A 14,694-nucleotide genomic window follows, 5' to 3' on the forward strand; every position below is an offset into this window, starting at 1 on the left:
TAGGGAACTACAAACCAAAACTGTTCTTAAAATAAGAGTGATGGTGAGGAGCACAGTACGTTTTGATTTGCACAAATGAGATGTCAAACAACACACCATTTCTTTCACCATTACCACTGCGTTCAGGATTCCCTGTGATGAATAGCTTTACTACTAATTAGAAGGGAAGAAAACCTGTTTGAGACTTACGCTCTGTCAAGGCCAATTCAAGCACTGAAAGAAGGACAGATATTGAATAGAAGTATTTTCCAGAGCTCCACAGAATGCAGTTTCAATACTGACCATAGACAAATAAAGAGACCAATGGCCTTTTTGCATAGGGAAAGTGTGCATAAGGAGAGTGATTTGTGGCAGGGAGCTCTAGATACGCAGCTGAGAGCAGGGCATTGGGACCCAAGACACCCACAAACCATGGCACCCAGATGTGAGACTGCAGACCTTGTTTCCTAAAGCTGACGCTGTGAAATGGTGTCCAGATCTTTCTGGATCTTGGACAGATCCATTGTTTCCTCTTCCAGCTCTGCCCAACACATGTATATTCTCAGGTGTTTACCTAAAGTCAGTGACTCGGAACTGGAGCAGGTTTTCCTATGGCTAGAATAAAAGGAATGATATGGAAAACAGATGGAAGACATACACCTGGATGGAGAAGAGCTAACCAGAATCACAGCCTTCTGGTTGCTGTCTTAGAGGAAAATGTATTTCATATGGAGCCATTCTAATATCATTATTTAAATGCTCCACATTATTTTGGGACTTCCTCATTTTTAGAGCATTACAAACATCACAATTCGAACCACCATATGGATTATATACATTAGGGGATTTTACAATCGCAGGAACCCCTCTGTTTGCTTAAATTTGTCCACAACCCCCTCTCAGCATACAATAAACTGGTTTTGTCTGTGTAAAAAGTACAACATTGCACAACAAGGCCAGCTTGCAGCAAACAAACCCAGAAAACAGTACAGTAAAGATGAATTAGTCTGCACTGGTAGCAGAAGGGTTAATCTTAAAAGAAAACAAGACATGCACATCATCTTACTTCCTCCGGCTTGGACGCACCTTATCTCGGCCCGTTCTTTTACCCTGAAACCACAGGTGAGACACGCTTTATGTACTTGGCCCAAATGCAGTTCTTTATGGAGAGCTGTTGAAGTTGCAGTGTGTTACTTTGGGGAGCCCCCAGGGATGTGTTTTAGGAAACACCTCAGTTTCACAGTTAAGAGATGCTTTATTACTTTTGGTTTCTTAAATCCTAAGTGTAAAAACTGTTCACAGGTTTATAATACAAACGTGTTCTTCTCCAAAATCTAATGAGTGTGAAGCAAAGAAGTGATTTAGGGTCCCCTCAACAGCCCATCACCACCCCCCGCTCTCAGTCACAGCTGAGTTTGCAATGCTGGGTTCCAACCCAGCCATTTCAGAAGGGAAAACCCTACATCATTTCCCATGGCATGACACAGAAGCCAACACAAGGCCTGGTGGCATGCAGGCCGCTGAGGATGTGTTTCCCTGTTGCCATGGCAACCTGCTCCCAGCAGTCCCTGGATGTGCAGTGGGGAGATGAACCGGGGGTAAATTCAAGAGGAGAAAGTGGCAAATGCAAAAATATTTAACAAGGCTGAATTTTAACAACAATGCTGAATGTTGCATGTGGGGAGGTATGAACGCATCCTGCGCATGCATCTTCTCGCCACGTTCCATCTGCTATGTATTGGCTGCACTGACACCTACTGGGAAAAGAAACAGAGCTTCCTCACACTGCTGGGAATGGGAAGTGGCTGATTCAGCAGCAGGGAGCAGCACTGCCTTCACCCCCCTGCAAAAATCCCACAGCTGTGACAGCCAGCAATGCAGCCAGGCTGCATCTGGGGTCCCAACTCTTAATATCGATTGTGTCCTCTTGCCAGAACTAAATCCCTCCATTAAACTCTAATGAAATCTCTGCCTCACATTGCAGCAAGGTTCCACTAGACCCCAACGCTTCTCAAATGTCTCCATGCTTCAAGCCAGCCTTGCCCCCAGGTTTTCCCTGCCTAATTCTGCAGGTAACCCGATGGCATCACAGGGCTGCAGGTAACCGCATCCTGAAGTGGCACAATGCGATGAGAAGCAGGACAGGGATAGGCAGAACTCACACTGCAGGATTGGAAAGGGGAAGCTGAAATAGTTCCCCAGTGACGCAAGGAATGACAGAACCCTAACCTTAACCCTAACCTAACCCAGTCCAGACACCTAACAGGCAGAGCCGTTAGCAAGCCTTTAATGAAGAAAACACATGCAGTAAATTTCGAGTCACAATCTGGGGGGAAAAAAAACCTCCTCCTCAGTGACACATTCTCCATCATTGTAGCAGCTTGTTTCTTACATTATTGCATTTCCAATTCCATGTAATTATAGATGTTGTGAAGGACTATCCATTTCCTCGTTTATACGACTTAATTGTCAGGATGCTGATAACTCGAAATGAGAAGAGTTCATTTCTAATACTTCACTAGACTGAGTTTTAAGCTTAATTCCATAACGTAATGCAAGCTTATAATTCATTAGCAGAGAGCTTTGTAGCCATGGAAACAACACAGAGAGAAGTTCCAGCCCAGGCCTGGGCGACGCAGCAGCCCAGCAGCTCCCACCAGCGAGGGATGCAGAAAATGAAGGAAAATGCATTTTTACTTCAATAGCTAAAATAGTTCTTGAATAAAGGAGAGAAAAATCACACTATTCCCATTGCTCGTAAGAAAGGCAAACAGGATGGGTCATGAAAATATAAATGGGGAGGGTGATAAATCCTGAGCGTTAGCTCCACATCTTTGGTTTGCTTTTCCCCTCACCTTTTCTTCCTCTTAAATCTGTGTCACATTCACCCTTCTGGTTATTAACAGTCCTTTGATTTAAAGGAATTGCCTGAAAAAAAGAATAAAAAATGCTTGTGCTGTACGGAAAAATGATCAAAAATGCCTTTCTGATGAGAGCCTGACCAGGAGCACAGGAACTGCTGCCGAAGCCCATCCAGGTGAGGCACTGCTCTGCTCATCAAGGAGCATTAATGCGATCTGGCAGGTTAGCACCTTACAGACACCTATATGTACAATATGAAGACTGACTGCCTGTCTCCCAGCAGCGGCTCTCCGCAGCCATCCCATGTTCTGCACTGACCCCTCGTGGCTCCTGTCTGATTGGCAACAGGATAATCCTAAAGGACAACAAGAGACCCCAGTGTGCCACACAGCATCTCAACAGCGCTGCTCATCTTGGGGGGGCTCAAGAGCCACATACTCTACTGAAAACCACTTCATCTTTTCAGTGTTGCTGCTGTGTAAAACCATATAAATGTTTTTAAACCATATAAAGTACCGGAGTAAATTCCCACATTTGTATAAAGGTAATCACATACCCCAGAAAATGCAGACAACAGAGTTAAACAGCTATGGGAAGAGATGCAACTATTCCCAGCACATGAGTTTAGGGTACACTGCCCAGCACGCAGTCTGCTTTGCTCTCTGCCTTTATTGCTTGGCAGCATCTCTGCAGCCCCTGACCGGATGGAAAGCATCAATGAGGCTGCTAATTGCTCAGGAATTCTTGCTGAAATGCCCCTTGACATCGGCAATAAAAATAATTATATTGCTGGGTTTCTAGTCAATACCGGCATAGCAAATCCCCGAGTGTCCAAAAAAGAAAGGTTGCTTTGATATACTTCCCCACAATCTTTTCAATTTTGCAAAGCACAGCTAATTCTCAACCATCATAACAAAAACCCACGCAGGGTGTAGAATTCACTTTAAGCATAAAACCCATTTCAATGTGGACAAAAAGCAAAGTGCAGCTCAGTGTCAGCACTCAGCACACACACACACGAAATGAAGGCGCTTTCTGCATGATGTGAAAACGAAAGAAGCTGCTTTTGCTCCATCAGAACATCTTCAATGGGTTTTGCAATACACTGACACTGAGAATTGTCCATCCACCATCCGTTCTGCCATGCTTGTGCACCCAAGCACAAGCACATCCAAGTTCTACTACCAAATATCCTATCTACAACTAAATACTTACATTTAAACACTACCTACAGGCTTTGCTTTGATTATTGTTTAAAATCAATCAGCAATCTTACATTTGCGAAGCTTCACTTTGTAATTTAAATTGTAATTTCACCAATGTATGAGACTGAAGTGCGATCTGGGTCAGTAATAAAGCAAGAAAATTCGTTAGAGATCACATGCAAGTTCCAAGTTCAGATGCACAATGTCAATGCCAGCACACGTCGTTCTGTGAGATGGAGGTTAGTGAAGGAAGGAAGAGTGGAAGTGAATATGTGGGTTAGTATTTGGGTATCAGAGCCACTGTGCGTGTGGGTCATATCCCTTAGGGGTATAGCATACAAACATACATACTGAAACAAAAGGAGTATATTATATCACAATACATGCGTGCTACACATCCCATACATCCATGTTTTTAAACATCCAGTGAACACGAGAACTATTTGATCCATGGAAGTTAGTTAGACAGAGTTCCATGAGCGTATTTCAAATTAAAGATGCACCATTTCCCATCTTCCACGAGACGGTGCCATTGGTTTAGCAGTGAGAGCACTGAGCTCCACAGAGCCCCTGGTGTGCACACATCCAGCCAACCTGGGCGCACTCTGTGGCAGTTTATGGAAGATGCAGACTTCACATTTATTGATTTATTATTACTATTATTTGATTTAGAAAAGCTTAAATTGGGAAACAAAGCTTATATTGGGAAGCAAGTGCATCCTTATAACACGGTGAGAATGAAATTGAATTTAATCAGCTTGGGACATTCATAGAGAGGGTTTTGTGAAGAGAAAGATGCAGAATGCTGAGGGGCTACCTTGAAGCAGCGGGCATGTACACGGCAGTCCTGGAAGAGACAGGAAAGGGAGAAAGCTGCTGTGTTAGTACAGAGCTGGCGAAGCAGAGCAACATCAGCATTCATAGCAGACGGACACAGTAAAGACAGAGCAGTAAGAAGTCAGATGGGCACATCTGTTTGCACAGAAACACTTCAATAGAGAAACCACAGCACCAGTTGCTCCAGCATAGCCCGGCTCATCCATGTGCTCCATGCATGGGGTATATTCCCAATGGCCTCAAACCACCGAAAGGCACCAAGACAAATGTGTGCAGAGATGTTTGAAGTCGGGGCTGCTGGCAGCACAAACACAATGCAGGAGGGTGACAGCACAAAAAGGCTTTGAATTTTCTTCCTTGTTTTTAGCATCTAAGATATACGGATCCCCATAACCAGTCTGGTTTGCTGCAAACTTGCTTCATCTTCAGTCACAACACATACACCAAGAAACCCCTCATGGAGAAACCAGCACCTCTCAGGAACTGGGACTGATGGATGTCACCTGGTTCAGAACTGTCTCATTCTCTCCTTTCAGAGATGGTGAGTGGATGGGAAACCTCCAGTTAACTGCATATGGGAATTCCCCAAGCCAAGTGACAGTATAGAACAGATGGAGTCATCTCACAGCATTTCTATACTGCTGCAAACGACTCCCTAATGATTAAATGTGCACGATTTAAAAATAGGAATGGGTGCCACAGCCAAAAAAGAAAGCAGATCCTCTTTTTATAGCCATAAAGAGCGTGGATTGATGTGGCAGTGAAATGTTGGTTGGCCACGATTTCATTGCACTTAGTGTCTGTTTCCTGAAAAGTAAATTTAATCTTTTCTTTTGCAGTTCAGAGAGTCAGCAGCAATATTATTTCTCTACTCCCTTTGCTGAACTGCCTGAAGTTACAGCTAATGCCGTAGGAGATGTGTACAAGCTGTGTGTGGGTATGGCAGAGACCAACTTCTTATTTATTGCAGAAAACAAAGCAGAAAGTGACTGCAGTATTGACAGCCGTAGGGCAAAAGCACAGGCAGCCCCGAAAGGCTGGGGAGAAACATCCCCTTCCCAGCCCTTATGGGGAGGTGCGCAGAGATCAGGAGACAGAAGAAATGAGCTCACCAATTAGCCAAACTTCAGGTTCCCTTACACGTTGTTTTCTATTATTTGTTTTTTAACTAAATGAAAACATCGCATCTAATTGGGAAACTCGCTGGGTCTGAGGATCACGCACAGTCCACAGCTCTCAACTCTCATTGTGAGTCCCTGCTCCTGATTAAAGGAGAGGAAGAAAATGCCCTTTTGACATAAGGCTGTGGTGAACATCAGAAAAATGCCAGAGTAATGCAGCAAGTGACTGTCTCTTCCTTAATAGTGCAGCCAGAAGCTGCTTGAAAAAAAGAAACCGAAAGGGAGTGCGAGAGATGTAAGAAACCCACAGCTTGCAGTGAAACAAGCTGAACTGATTTACTGATGATGCTCAGAAAGGGAACGACAAATACATGAGTCTTTAGCACTGGACTCCAAACAACACTGAGAACAATCAGAAGGCCTTAATTGCACCTCAGAATCTGCAGTCACGTTGTCAAACAGTGTTTAACCTCAGCTGTTATCCTGGCACAGACAAGATGGGCTGTGTGGTCACCAGTTCAAGTCTGCACACTTACATTCCCCCGAGGATTACCACAGAAGGTTGGGCAAACAGAACGCTGCTCTGTGCACTGCAGGAGGTCAGCACACAGCTCCAGCAGCACCAGAGAGGGGCTGGGTATTCATAGCCATGCCCAATGGCTGCACCGTTCCTCTAACTAAAATGGCAAGACGTTCAAAAAGACATTTCCTTAAGCATCATAATAACGGTTATGTTTAGAAGTGCAGAGATGTCACCCAAATGTCACCACCGATGGTACTTTTCCAGCTTTCAGGTTATATCTACCCTTGTCTGAACTGTTTCCTCTTTCATTGTGTCTCAGCCTCCTCAGTTTACAGAAGAACAGCATAGCTGTAGCCTGTGGGCAGTGCTCCTCACCAACCCCAGCACACAGCAACCCTGTAATGACAATCTGAGACCTGCACTGACAGCATGGGCTGCCCAGCCCTATGGCAGCAAAACAGCAATGGGACAGTGCTGCTGGGTGACCCGTCCAGCACTTGGGTCAATCCCAGAGAGGGCAGACTGGGTATTTCTCCTCTGAGAGAGCAGTGATGCACTGGCACAGGTTGCCCAGTGAGTTGAGGAGTCACCATCCCTGGAGGTGTTCCAGAACTGCAGGGATGTGGCACTGATGGACATGGTTGGTGGGCACAGTGGGGATAAGCTGGGGCTGGGGACCTCAGAGGTCTTTTCAAGCCTTAGTGATACTGTGATTCTAAAGCCTAAAAGCAGCATGAACATGGTCTCTCAGTATCCTGCTGACCCTTGTGGCACACAGGGCTTTATGGCATTGGCCCACTTCAAGGTGAAAGCATTCCCTGCTTTTCCCCACACCAACCAGTATGCCCACAACAGGGCTGGTAGTCTGAGGAGTGGGGATGCCTTGTTCTGTGGCAACCCCTCACACAGCTACACTGGTGGGAATGGTGAGAGCAAAGGAAAACATCCATCATCCTACGAATATGCAAAAACAGGGCCCCTATGTACCTTCCCCAGAGCTGCTCTAAACGAGGGCTCTGGGAGCACTGAGCTCCCCATTCCAACAAGCTGCCCGGATCCCACCAATCAGCAGAGCTGACTGCTCACATCACTTAATACACCCTACACTTGGGAGACATACCCACGTGTAAGGATAATAGCTACCCAGTTCTTTTTTAATTAAAAAATGAATATTGATACGAACCGCAGCAGCTGCTTTATTTTTAATAACATTTTCCATGATGGTGCTGCATAAAGAAGAGGACAGACAGAATAATTAACCAGCACATTAAGCCAGTATTTTTCTATTATTCTTCTAAGGTTATATTTAGGCTTCTAGAAGTGCTATATTAAGCAGCAAATTACAGGAAACGGGGCTGGAGAAAACAGAAATAACCTCCTACAATTCAAGTTTAGAATTTGCTCGTTATTTTTTTCCTCGAATAAAAAACATATTACTGCTCTAATTGCAACCGGGTATTAGAATGACAATAATGTGTCACTGGAATAGTGGGTGCTTTCCTTTGGATAGCAAAATACAGTGACGGGAAAGAAGTATACAACAACTAGTAGATACTGCAGCGAAAAGCCCTGCTCGTTTGGGTTCATGCAGCCACCTGGGACCATCGCGAGTTGCCGTGGCAACCTCAGCCCGAACAATTATGGAGCAGCCACAATTATCCTGGATGTGCCTGCTGAGAACCCAGCTCCGTCTGGAGATGGCACCAATACTGCCGTTCTGGGGAGAGAATCCACACCCAAAGGTTAAAGCCCAATGAAAAACAGCGACAGATTTCAACCTGCCTCCCCTTCCTACAGCAGAATATTTTTGTCTCTGAGTATTAATAATGATGTATCATCTGTAGATCACTAAATTGGATCACGGTGCAAAGGGAACCGAGAGTTGATTCATAACTTTTAGTGACAGGTGAGATCCAAAAATACGCCTGTTTTCTGAAAAACAGAAAATACTGAACCTCTGCATAGCATACCTCAACTTCAACATACGGTACAGCTTCATCTGGACAATACATAAGGCAGCATATAGAAAGAAAATCCTTGTAGTAATAACTAAAAATACTTATGAAGCCACTGTATGTTTCCATTAAAGAAATCATCATCTTCCTCAATTCTCCTTTCCTGAACTTGGTCACTTGTTCAGCAAGAACCACTACAAATGGGGACTTGGATTAGCAAGCACCCTGAAATGACTCTTCTATCTGAACTGGAAAATACAACGATAGTTCTGTGTGACTTCTCTTGCTCTATGGGTATTTTTCATCTTCCTGCCAACACACAGCAACATGGCTGCCAAGAGTCTTCCTGCAAAGGCTCAGAGCTGATTTCAGTGGCAATATTTATTTAGAAAATGCCATTTTTACAAACAGAACTTCTCAGTGCCATCTCCTCGTTCCTTAGCACAGGGTACTTAAAATAAAGTGATGATGTATGCCAAGATCTTAACAATAAGAAAAATAACGTAGAAGAGCCAGCACCACTCATGACCATGTCAGAATAGCTAGTAAGTTAAATACCACCATGCAGACATCTACTTTTTATAAACTATGACAGTATTTCCCCTGAAACCAACTAAGAGCATTACCTGGGGGTGCTGCTCACAGCAACAGACTTTGAGAAAGTAGTCAAACTAAAATCCTTTCACTACACAATACCACATCTCATAGCCTTGGTCTGGTTATAATTACAATTCTGCTGGGCAACAGATATATACATATCATATATACAGCAGCATTAGGGTTAAAACCTGCTTACTATGCAGCTCCAGCATGGTGAAAGACACCATGCTTGCTGCAAACCCAATCCCTTTCCCTGATTAATGCAGACCGCTAAAATGGCCTCAACCTCGCTGCCTTCAGAACAGAGAAAGACTCAAATGCACAGTGCTGGAACTGGACTAATTAGACTTTGAGACAGGCTAATTATTTCTGAGACAGAGCTGACCCCATGTCCAGCTGTTTCTGGAAGCCAGGCCGGCAGTTTTGCACGATGCAATCTCTCAGGGTTTCTACACCACTTCTCTGCAGAACACAGATCAACCCTGACTATTCACGCTGCAACCAATGAGTGCATTGAAGGCTCAAGTGAAAAAAGAAAAGACTATAAATACAATGTGCAAACATAGTGCATGTAATAACTGACATTTTACAACAGAAATTTTTAGTGACTCGTCTTCATGCTGTTTCTGTCCCAAGAAAAAATACAGGTAATTTCCATATCTCTGCCACTAAAATACATGTCTACCCTATTCCGGACTCTGTATAATGCATAGAGCCATATACGTGGTGAAACAAATAACTTTTGAAGTTATTCTTTCTCAGAAGGATCGGAAGTAAATATGATTTTGAATAGAAAATGACCTAGTGCAGTAAAATAAAATCACACCGGTCAGATCACAACTGTAAAGAAAGGAAAATGAAATGGAGGTTAAGGTACTTAAAACAAAAATCATAGTTCATGCTGCAGACAAAGGTATGGTAGCTGATCCAAATGTGTTCAGAAGAAATTGAAGCACCTTTTCTTTGATTTTCTTGAAAGCTGAACAAGTGCCGTTTTTCCTCACTCTCTTGGGTTAACCCATCTTTATAACAACAATGTAGAATTCTGCCTGATGGTGAACATAAAAAATGGCCATTTCAGGTTGAGAGGAACAGGCTTAAGCGTTTGTTTAAGCACAAAAAGTACTTGAGTTACTTTTTGGAGAAACTGCTAGGGTAAAGTTGGAAATGTCTGACGAGAAACAAAAGAAATCACTATTAATTGGAATTTTAATTACTAGAATATTTAAATTTATAATGGCATATTCAGTTGGTCAGATCAGCTGAATCAAGTACAACCACCAGCAGAACACTTCCAACCTCAAAACATGCCCTTTTTCTCCTTGGGTTGAATGGACAGCAAGTACTTCACAGTGATATTACTGCAGATGTCAGAAGAGCCGTGTTATGTCTGTTACTTAGCAAACAACTCCTGTGCGCAGCACAGTGAGGCCATGCTTGTGGCCAACCAACCACTCCACTGTGGGTGGTAAAGGGCAGGAGGATAACTGTAACAGAGGAGCAGAACAGCCTGATCAATTCTACTACTGCTGAAATAATCCCCTCGGTCCAACCTTTGGGAAACCCAAAGGTCGTACTCCTGACACAAGCAGCAGAAGCTGGATTCTATGATTCTAATAATGCTGATAACACAAACTTTTAACAGTTTTGGGTTTTTGTATTTTTTTGTAAGGTTAAAAAATAAATGCAATATGGACATAGGTTTCATCCTCACCTCAAACTTCTGCCGGAGCTCTGCGTTTCCATCTTCATCAGCATCTGGAATTGGAACATTATAATATTCACCTTCTTCTTGATTCAGCAGCTTGTACCTGTGGAACATTTGAGAAAAAACATGAGTTTTTTTATACTTTTACTCCTTTCAGATATAAAATCTGAGTTAGTTTTTTATGTCCGCTTTGTATCAATACCACCTGTATGTAAAGAACAACGTTCTAAGTTCTAAAGGAAATACAGAAATGATATAATTCAAATAAAATCATATCTCGAATCTCAAACTATGTGTCAAATCATAACAGAGACTTCATCCCTGAAAAGACTCCAGTGCCTCTACAACCCTAAAACATTCCCTCCAACAAGCCATACTCTTTGAGAAGGTCTGATGAGTTCTACCTCTAGTTTGGCACATAATAAGATGGCATTATATAAAATCTATTCAAACGTACTTTAACTTGCTATACATAGCTGATATGCTTCATAATGAGTATATCATACTTGAGATAAAAATAAAATGTGTATCACAAGGCCATGAGTTTGCAGCAACTCCTGGCTCCAGCAGAAGCTTCATGAACATAACAAAAGGAAAGCTTCCTTTAATTATCCTCCTTTGCTATCTATAGCCCACGTTTCCCAGCTTTAGTTGTGTTTTCAGTGAATATGAGATACAGAAATTACGCTGAAGAAAAAATACTATTCTAAAAGTCTTTTCAGAAACTCTTACCATCCACTGGCTGGCATCTTCATGAGCTCTGAAACCCCAAATGAAAGAGAGCCCATAAAATCATTCCTGGTTGTTCGATCCCAGTCCCACACCTCCACAGAGAGCCGTCGATCTTTGTCTGTAGGTTTTAATTTACTGAAAAGGAAAGAAGCAGAATTCTGAATGCAAAACTCCAATAAATGATTCCACACATAAGAAATTGCATTAAAACGGGTTAAACTTACAATGTGAATGACTCATTCCAGTGTGGATTCAGGGTGGAACGGAAGGTTTTTGTTTTCTGTTTACTTTCATTCTTGGGATCTGGGATAAGTTTCAGTTTAACGTAAGGATCTGAAAGCCCATTTGGATCCATGGGAATTAGGTTTTTTGCTTCTCGCACTGTCAATATAAAACAGAGGGCTGATTTGCATGGGATTAAAAATCACTGTTAACAAGTCAAACCAAATCTAAAGAAATACATTGAAAGATAAAACAAACAAGATGAAAAACTCATGTGGTCAGACTTGGCACGGAATAAAATAGTAAAGTAAGGTTGCACTTGATGGAATTTGTAAGGCTTGTAAGGAGAAGTGACAGGAGATGAGAGCCATTCCCAAATAGAATGAAGCAGCTCCTGGGCAGCTCTTTCCTGGAATGGAATGAGTAAACATCTGAGCTTATCTCTATACATTTCTAAGCAGGGAGCATTTCTGTGTGCTTTTATTTACTCATCAATCTTAGGTTCCACAACTATCAGCTGAATACTATAAGGCTGATAGCTGGATCAGAACAGATTTCCAAGAAGGGCTGTTTTATACAACATGTTATTGGTACTAAACTTCCCTTGGATTCATTGCTCGTTAGCTGTCAGCTGGAATCACTGTAAGAGTTGTCACAAGATGGCACCCAAAGTAAAAGCACAGGGAAGATGAGTTTAACTTTGCCTTCACAAAAATGGTAAGGCAGCTTCTATTTTCACAATGGCAGAAGAGAGCACAAAGTGAGTTCATAGCCCTCATGTTGCTACTGATTCCCAGATACAAGCATGGCCAGCAATCTGCCTGTGGGACACTTCCAACACAGCCACATCCCTTTGTGGAACAAGGAGCAGAGGCAATGGTGGGCTATGATCACCTTTATCAGTGGACCAGCAGTGTTTGGGGCTCTGGCTGAGGTTGCTGTCACAGCTGTGAGGCTTCACTGGGCAGCTTAGAAGTCACTGTAGATGAGTGGAGTTATCACAGTGGATGAGCATGGCAGCACCTCCCTCCATCTTGCAGAGGACCAGCATGACGCCCACACCACATTTATATGCACGGCGTGTACGGTTTTATTATGTGTCAATGGCATTCTGCCATCAGCTTCTGCAGAAGTTCACAAACAGGCTGGATTTCAGGCGTTGTGAAACGCCGTCCCACCCAAACCAGTCGGGCTGACATGGATCAGCATCTGTTCATGTTGCCGAGCCTGGGAAACACCACTGACAACATGTGTGAGGCTGCTCCTCTTTTGTAGGAGACACAGAATAAGGAAGAAGCCCTTTAAGCACAAAAAGCAGTGAAGCTCAAAGATGCACTGGGAAAGAAAGATGCAACGTACACTAAATACAGGCTGCTGAAGTAGTCATGATCTCGCTCCTTATTTGGCCCGTTTGTATTTTTGTCTGTGTAATTAGCACCCTTTAGACATCCATTTCCAACTGGTAGCACTTTTTCTTCAGGAAATGGCATGATGATATCTTGCTAAATATCATTCACAAGGAATTAACGTCTTGATGGCTGGTCCATCCTTTTGAGAGCATCCTATCCTTACCAAGACAGGTAAGAGGGATGGAAGGAAGCAGAGGTGTCCCTTTCCCATCACAGGTTTTCTCTCTCATGTGTGGTTGAAACAAAATTAAATGAAAAATAACTCCAGGAAAATAACTGAACCGAGGCTGAATTCTGTTGTATCTTCAAGGATAACAAGCAAGCTCTTGTTGCTTTACAATTAGTAGTTAATTAAACTCAGCACCAAGACGAACTTGGAAAGAAACATGGACTACCACTTGCCAGATTTCTGTCAATCATGATGATGATCTCTGCACTGAACAAGGTAGCTGATATGAGCTAAATCCTTAATGACTTGTCCAGGTTTGACTCTTTAATGGGGACTGAGAACACACACAGACAAACAGGGAGTGAATAGAAGCATATGCTCAAGTTTCCAACAAATCAAGTGTGCTCGTGTTGACATCGAGCCACAAGGAAAAGGGACCACCTTCCTCCTTATTGTTAATGTAGAAGAGATCATAAATGCCTCATCAGCAGAAAATACGGGCTGTTTGATGACTCTTCCATTTGATACTTGTCACTGGTATTACAGAGGTGCCTCCAGAAGCTGCACCTAAAATTGGGATATTCACTTTCCCAGTAGTGTAAAGATATGCAAGCAGAGTTGGTTCTTAGGTACTCATACTTTAAATAAATATCTAAATAAGACAGAGTGGGATGGCAGAGAACAACTGTCACTCTGTGTGAAGAGAGGAAATTCTGGCAGATTTCAGAGTTTGGATGGCAACACGTCAACTTTTCTCACGGAATGCAAGGGTCAAACACTGCAAACAATACACAGTTATCACAGTTATGGATTTATAACTTCTTGAGCCGTCAGCAAATAGATTTAGCCACAGGAAGAGCAAAGAAATGCCTCTGTCCCTAAAACAAAGCAGAACTACTTGCAGCACAAGTTCACTCAGTTCCTTTTCATGAGTCACAACTGCCTTTTCCTTGAATTTTCAAATGTTGATGATAAAATGGTTTACTAAACACAGCAACTGTTGCTTGCCAATCTTTTGCTCCCTGCAGCCAACTTAGAGGAGCAGAAATCTCCCAGTGAATGCAAATAGATGCTTTTGAAAAAGGTCTCGAGTCTCCAACAGTCCTGCCAGAGAAGGTCTCCAGTGAAGCAAAAGAAGAGGGAAAACACTGCTCAGAGCCTGTCTTCGTGCAGTAAAGCTCTAGTGAATTACAATTACAGATGTACAACCAAATCCCCCCAAATCCTGCTGTTCAGACCATTTCCACACAGTGCTTGGCCACTAAGAGGGCTTCTCAATGTGGGACTTCTCTTTTGCATAACCATTCCCCTGCTAACTTTCTTAAGAACATCTCCTAAGATCACTGCCTGCTCATTACACCCAGTTTGCCAA

The 14,694-nt window shown here is 43.0% G+C and overlaps 1 protein-coding gene across 1 annotated transcript in view; it reads right to left on the reverse strand.

Moving 5' to 3' along the window:
• The window catches only part of PRKCA (protein kinase C alpha), a 107,493-nt gene that overhangs the window by 19,895 nt on the left and 72,904 nt on the right, over positions 1 to 14,694 (reverse strand). The window contains exons 6-8 of the mRNA XM_072351643.1: positions 11,747 to 11,903; positions 11,523 to 11,657; positions 10,797 to 10,893 (exon numbers count right to left, since the gene is read on the reverse strand). Of these exons, the coding sequence (XP_072207744.1) occupies positions 10,797 to 10,893; positions 11,523 to 11,657; positions 11,747 to 11,903 (389 nt within the window). The remainder of the gene's footprint in view (positions 1 to 10,796; positions 10,894 to 11,522; positions 11,658 to 11,746; positions 11,904 to 14,694) is intronic.

The sequence above is a fragment of the Excalfactoria chinensis genome, chromosome 17, assembly GCF_039878825.1.
Source record: "Excalfactoria chinensis isolate bCotChi1 chromosome 17, bCotChi1.hap2, whole genome shotgun sequence".
Taxonomy (NCBI): Eukaryota; Metazoa; Chordata; class Aves; order Galliformes; family Phasianidae; genus Excalfactoria; species Excalfactoria chinensis.